At 45.9% G+C, this 7,500-nt stretch overlaps 1 protein-coding gene across 1 annotated transcript; it reads left to right on the top strand.

Annotated features, from left to right (window-relative positions):
- The first annotated feature begins 4,126 nt into the window (after nucleotides 1–4,126).
- Nucleotides 4,127–7,237, top strand: RAG1 (recombination activating 1). Its single transcript, XM_010117486.2, has one exon. It carries the CDS (start codon nucleotides 4,127–4,129, stop codon nucleotides 7,235–7,237), a length of 3,111 nt encoding a protein of 1,036 aa, XP_010115788.1.
- Nucleotides 7,238–7,500: the final 263 nt, after the last annotated feature.

Raw genomic sequence — 7,500 nt, 5'->3', positions numbered from 1 at the left:
AAACCTAAATTTTAGTTGCCAAGGCCTAATGAATGACTTTGAAGTTAAACACAGCTCTTAAGGAAATTACTGAGCAGACTGATATGTCATTCTGGATCTGCTCTGAAAAGCATGCAGCCCTTTCCCAACAGACTCTGAAAGACTGTACTGAAATGATGCTTCATTGAAAGGTTATAAATTAAATAATCTCAGAAACATCGTGTGCATCATCACTTTAGACCATGACTTGGATGTATTTCTCATGAAGGACACCTTCCGAATAGACACTGAACTGAGATTTCTAGCAAGTTATGTGAATTGCTAAGTGGCGATATAATCAGTTAAAGAAACCACAGCCACACCCACATCATTTCTGGTTCTAGTATATAGTCTTCATGTACAGTTTTCCTCATTCATATTACTCACACTAACCAGATCAATAAAACCAAAATAAATCAGAAAACATAATTAACTCTTCTCTATACTGTTTGCTTACTTTGTGCACTTCTCATAGCCAGGTAATGAAAAATAGGTTAGTCACTTTTGTTGTTGTTTCTACACAATTTTGTTTTCTAAGTCTGGTGCAGTAGCAAAAAGTTTCAGTGTTTGAGGTGAAAGTCTGGTATTTATTTTTATACAGTACCATATTTCCATGGCAACCACATTGATATTACTTTTGGCTGCATCTCTATGAAAGCTAAAATTGGGGTCAAATTTGAACAGATGTTTGCAGCTTTCCAGTACCAGTAGTCTTTACAGAGAGTGTTCTCAGCAGGGTACTTAAACAGACGACTAACTTAGAGTGTATAAATGCTCTTTCTAGAGCAAATCTGCACCTGGTATAAATTGCCATATCTCCTTTAGAGTCCAGGGAACTATAGCGCTTTGCATTAACAGAGGATAGACTCCTGCTTCAATGGAGCTACTCACATTCATTAAGCACATGCTGAAGTACTTTACAAAACTGAGGGCTGAATAAAGTCTACACTGGGATCGAGTAGTATGTGTCGCTCTACCCTTGGAGAATGGCATGTATTAGACACTTCAGATCAGATCATAGAATCATAGAATCATGGAATCATAGAATGGTTAGGGTTGGAAGGGACCTTCAAAGGTCATCTAGTCCAACCCCCCTGCAAGGAGCAGGGACATCCCTGACTAGATTAGGTTGCTCAGAGCCTCATCCAGCCTGGCCTTGAACGTTTCCAGAGATGGGGCCTCCACCACCTTTCTGGGCAACCTGTTCCAGTGTTCTATAACTCGCATCGTAAAAATTTTTTTCCTAATTTCTAATCTAAATCTACCCCCCTCTATTTTATCATAGAATCATAGAATCATAGAATCATAGAATCACATGGTTGGATGGGACCTATAAGATCATCTAGTCCAACCGTCTTCCCACTACCATTGCTGCCACAGCTACTAAACCATATCCTGTAGCTTCTCATCAAGCCGCCTCTTGAAAACTGCCAGGGACGGAGACTCCACCACCTCCCTGGGCAGGCCGTTCCAGTGCCTTACCACTCTTTGAGAGAAAAAGTTTTTCCTCAAGTCCAATCTAAACCTCCTCTGGTACAACTTGTGGCCATTTCCTCGGGTCCTGCTTGTTGCCTGGAAGAAGAGGCTAAACCCCTGTTCATCACAACCTGCCTTCAGGAAGCTACAGAGTGCAATGAGGTCTCCCCTGAGCCTCCTCTTCTTCAGACTAAACAATCCCAACTCTCTCAGCCGCTCCTCATAAGACTTGTGCTCCAGACCCCTCACCAGCTTTGTTGCCCTTCTCTGGACACGTTCCAGGGCTTCAATGTCTTTCTTGTAGTGAGGGGCCCAAAACTGAACACAATACTCAAGGTGCGGCCTCACCAGTGCCGAATACAGGGGGATGATTACCTCCCTGCTCCTGCTGGCCACGCTATTTCTAATGCAGGCCAGGAGGCCGTTGGCCCTCTTGGCCACCTGGGCACACTGTCGGCTCATGTTCAGCTGAGCATCAACCAACACCCCCAGGTCCCTTTCCTCTTCACAGTCCTCCAGCCACTCAGCTCCAAGCCTATAGCGCTGCATGGGGTTATTGTGGCCAAAGTGCAGGACCCGACACTTGGCCTTGTTGAACCTCATGCCATTCAGCTCAGCCCAGCGATCCAGCCTATCCAGATCCCTCTGAAGGGCCTCCCTACCCTCAGGCAGATCAACACCGCCACCCAACTTGGTGTCATCTGCAAACTTACTGAGGATACACTCAATCCCCTCATCTAGGTCATCAATAAAGATATTGAACAAGATGGGCCCAAGTACCGACCCCTGGGGGACACCACTTGTAACAGGCTGCCAGCTGGACTTGACTCCATTAACCACCACCCGCTGGGCACGGCCCCCTAGCCAATTTTTTATCCAAAGAAGGGTATACCTACCCAGTCCACAGGCAGCCAGTTTCCCTAGGAGAATACTGTGAGAGACCGTGTCAAAGGCCTTGCTGAAGTCCAGGTAGACCACATCAACAGCCTTTCCTTCATCCACCAGTCTTAAAACCATTACCTCTCGTCCTATCGCAACAGGCCCTACTAAACAGCCTTTCCCCATCTTTCTTGTAGGCCCCCTTGAGGTACTGGAAGACCGCTATCAGGTCTCCCTGGAGCCTCCTCTTCTCCAGGCTGAACAGCCACAACTCTCTCAGCCTGTCCTCATAAGAGAGGTGCTCCAGCCCTTTTATCATCTTTGTGGCCCTCCTCTGGACCTTCTCCAACTGGTCCATGTCCTTCTTGTGCTGGGGGCTCCAGAACTGGACACAGTACTCCAGGTGGGGTCTCACCAGGGCAGAGTAGAGGGGCAGAATCACCTCCCTCGACCTGCTGGCCACGCTTCTCTTGATGCAGCCCAGGATGCGGTTGGCCTTCTGGGCCGCAAGGGCGCATTGCCTGCTCATGTTAAGCTTCTCATCCACCAGCACTCCCAAGTTCTTCTCCTCAGGGCTGCTCTCAATCCATTCCCCGCCCAGCCTGTATTTGTGCCTGGGATTGCCATGACCCAGGTGCAGGACCTTGCACTTGGCCTGGTTGAACTTCATGAGGTTGGCATGGGCCCACCTCTCCAGCCTGTCAAGGTCCCTCTGGATGGCATCCCTCCCTTCCAGCGTGTCGACGGCACCACACAACTTGGTGTCGTCGGCGAACTTGCTGAGGGTGCACTCTATCCCACTGTCCATGTTGCCGACAAAGATGTTGAACAGGGCCGGGCCCAGCACGGACCCCTGAGGGACGCCACTCGTGACCGGTCTCCACATGGACATTGAGCCGTTGACCACCACCCTCTGAGTGCGGCCATCCAGCCAACTCCTTATCCACCGAGTGGTCCATCCATCAAACCCATGTCTCTCTAGTTTAGAGAGAAGGATGTCGTGCAGGACAGTGTCAAAAGCTTTGCACAAGTCCAGGTAGATGATGTCTGTTGCTCGTCCCTTGTCCACCGATGCCGTCACCCCATCATAGAAGGCCACCAAATTGGTCAGGCACGATCTACCCTTGGTGAAGCCATGTTGGCTGTCACCAACCACCTCCTTGCTCTCCATGTGCCTTAGCATGGTTTCCAGGAGAATCTGCTCCATGACCTTGCCAGGCACAGAGGTGAGGCTGACCGGCCTGTAGTTACCTGGGTCTAACAAGTGGTATGAGAGCAGCGGTCTTGCTGATTTAGATAATACAGCATGAGGCAGACAAAATTCTGTCTTTCAGATACCAATTGAGTTCAGTTTCTTATAAAAAAGTCACCACATTTCCAGAATGTAATTCTGTTGTCTATAGTAGCTTTACTTATGATAAGCTTAGTTAAGTATAAGAAGGAAGGGACAGATTTGGATATTTGTACTAGCTTTATGTAAGGTGCATCAGTGATCTGATGGACATGTGGATGCCTCAGGATCAAAGTTAAAAGCCATTCGGGTACTTACCTGAGATACTGAGTGGACAGCCATGTCTGGGCCTCTCGATTCAGTAGGCGTCTTGGATGAGTAACTCACTTCCAAAGCATTTCTCAGTTAAAGTGATTACAACTGTTCTATTAAAAACTACGGCATTATTATTAATTTTGGAATATAAGCAAACTTACAGCTTCTTTCTCTTTCTCAGGTGATCTGGTTTCTCCCAGATTGCAGATGTCAGTAGCGTCACAAATGGATTTGCCTGAAGAAATTCAGCATTCGTATACAAAATTTTCTGAATGGAAATTCAAGCTGTTTAAAGTGAGATCATTTGAAAAAACACCTTCTCATGACAACCAGCACATAACCAAAGATCAGGCAGAAGAGGTCACTTCATCAAACAAAGAAATCCTACTGCAAAAAGATGAAGCAGAGCCAAGAAGAGAAAATATGGACTTAATGGGCAACAGGCAAGCACTTGAGAAAGGTGCCAATGACATAAAAACACAAGACAATAAAGCTCATCAGAACAATCTGAAGCAACTTTGCCGCATCTGTGGAGTTTCATTTAAAACTGATTGTTACAAGAGAACTCATCCAGTGCATGGGCCCGTGGATGATGAAACTCTGTGGCTTCTGAGGAAGAAAGAGAAGAAAGCAACCTCTTGGCCAGATCTTATCGCTAAGGTTTTTAAGATTGATGTGCGAGGGGATATTGATACTATCCATCCCACTCGATTTTGTCACAACTGCTGGAGTATTATCCATAGAAAATTCAGTAATACTCCATGTGAAGTATATTTTCCTAGGAACAGCACAATGGAGTGGCAGCCCCACTCCCCAAACTGCGATGTGTGCCACACTACCAATCAGGGAGTCAAGAGAAGAAGCCAGCCACCCAGTGTACAGCATGGCAAACGTGTGAAGACCATTGCAGAACATGTTCGCATCAACAGAAGTGTAAAGAACCAAGCACAGATAAACAACAAAAATTTAATGAAAGAGATTGTCAATTGCAAGAATATACATCTCAGCACCAAGCTGCTTGCAATTGATTACCCAGTAGATTTCATTAAATCCATCTCTTGCCAGATCTGTGAGCATATTTTGGCAGATCCAGTGGAAACAACATGTAGACACTTGTTTTGCAGAACTTGCATCCTTAAATGTATCAAGGTTATGGGCAGCTATTGCCCCTCCTGCTGGTATCCTTGCTTCCCTACTGATCTGGTAAGCCCAGTGAAATCCTTCCTGAACATCCTTGACAACCTGGGTATAAGATGCCCTGTAAAGGAATGTGATGAAGAGATCTTGCATGGAAAATACGGCCAACACCTCTCCAGCCACAAGGAGATGAAAAATAGAGAGCTCTACAGCTACATAAATAAAGGTGGCCGACCAAGGCAGCATCTCCTGTCTTTGACCAGGAGAGCTCAGAAACATCGTCTGAGAGAACTGAAACGTCAAGTCAAGGCTTTTGCTGAGAAAGAAGAGGGTGGTGATATAAAGGCTGTATGCATGACTTTGTTCCTGCTAGCTTTAAGAGCAAAAAATGAACATAGACAAGCAGATGAATTGGAGGCTATAATGCAAGGGAGGGGATCTGGACTTCACCCTGCTGTCTGCCTGGCAATCCGAGTCAACACATTTCTCAGCTGTAGCCAATATCATAAAATGTATAGAACAGTAAAAGCTGTCACTGGGAGGCAGATCTTCCAGCCTTTGCATGCTCTTCGCACTGCTGAGAAAGCCCTCCTACCAGGTTATCATCCATTCGAGTGGAAACCTCCCTTGAAAAATGTATCCACTAACACAGAAGTGGGAATTATAGATGGACTATCAGGACTGCCACTCTCAATAGATGACTACCCAGTAGACACAATTGCAAAGAGATTTCGATATGATGCAGCCTTGGTTTGTGCCTTAAAGGACATGGAGGAAGAGATCTTGGAAGGCATGAAAGCAAAAAACCTGGATAACTATTTGAGTGGTCCCTTCACTGTGGTAGTAAAAGAATCCTGTGATGGAATGGGAGATGTCAGCGAGAAGCATGGAAGTGGGCCTGCTGTCCCAGAGAAGGCTGTTCGCTTCTCTTTCACAGTCATGAACATTGCTATAGCACATGGGAATGAAAGCAAGAGGATCTTTGAAGAAGTAAAGCCCAATTCAGAGCTGTGTTGCAAGCCCTTGTGCCTTATGCTGGCTGATGAATCAGATCACGAAACTCTGACGGCAATCCTGAGTCCCCTCATAGCGGAAAGAGAGGCTATGAAAAACAGTGAACTGCTACTTGAAATGGGAGGCATCCTGAGAACATTCAAATTCATCTTCAGGGGTACAGGATATGATGAGAAACTCGTACGGGAAGTGGAAGGGCTGGAGGCCTCAGGTTCCACGTACATTTGTACCCTGTGCGACGCAACCCGCCTGGAAGCGTCCCAGAATTTGGTCTTTCACACCATAACCAGGAGCCATGCTGAAAATCTGGAGCGATATGAAATATGGAGGTCCAACCCATATCACGAATCTGTTGATGAGCTCCGTGACAGAGTGAAGGGTGTTTCAGCGAAACCTTTTATCGAAACCGTTCCCTCTATAGATGCGTTGCACTGTGACATTGGCAATGCAACTGAATTCTACAGGATTTTCCAGATGGAGATCGGTGAAGTTTATAAGAATCCTGATGTGTCTAAAGAGGAGCGGAAGAGGTGGCAGTTGACTCTTGACAAACACCTCAGGAAGAAGATGAACTTGAAGCCTGTGATGAGGATGAGTGGAAATTTTGCTAGAAAGCTCATGTCCAAAGAGACAGTAGAGGCGGTATGTGAATTAATAAAGTGTGAGGAAAGGCATGAAGCCCTAAAAGAACTAATGGACCTTTATCTGAAGATGAAGCCAGTGTGGCGTTCTTCATGCCCTGCCAAGGAGTGTCCAGAATTGCTGTGCCAGTATAGCTACAACTCACAGCGTTTTGCTGAGCTCCTATCTACAAAGTTCAAGTACAGATATGAAGGCAAGATTACAAATTATTTCCACAAAACCCTTGCTCATGTTCCTGAAATCATTGAAAGAGACGGGTCCATTGGGGCCTGGGCAAGTGAAGGAAATGAGTCTGGAAACAAACTGTTTAGGAGATTCCGAAAAATGAATGCCAGGCAATCCAAATGCTATGAGATGGAGGATGTCTTGAAGCATCACTGGCTATATACCTCTAAGTACCTCCAGAAGTTCATGAATGCTCATAAAACATTAAAAAGCCAGGGCTTCACCGTTGATCCAGAGGATAGTTTAGGTGACTCCTTGCCACTGGAGGACTTGGAAGGCCATGATTCAGTGAAACTCTAAATCTAAAGTGCATTTGGTGTGGAGTTTGTGATGGTATCTTTCCGCAAGGAGGCAGCTTCTTTTTCAGGCCTGTAGAGGTACAGGGAAGTCTGAAACAATCGTTTTTACGCTCCCTGTTAAAGGTGCTGAGTGGAGTTTAATAAACACCATGTCTGTTTGGAGTTTCCAAGAGGCAATGCATGGTGCATTTACCAGTTGTAACGTGCGATGAAAGCAGAAAGAAACTGTAGAGTCTTCAGTTTATTTTGGTCTTAGATTGTTGT

Source organism: Chlamydotis macqueenii, chromosome 5 (genome assembly GCF_036417535.1).
Source record: "Chlamydotis macqueenii isolate bChlMac1 chromosome 5, bChlMac1.mat, whole genome shotgun sequence".
NCBI lineage: Eukaryota > Metazoa > Chordata > Aves > Otidiformes > Otididae > Chlamydotis > Chlamydotis macqueenii.
The sequence above is the reverse complement of the archived record's forward strand: the minus strand, read 5'-3'. Positions and strand labels throughout refer to the sequence as shown.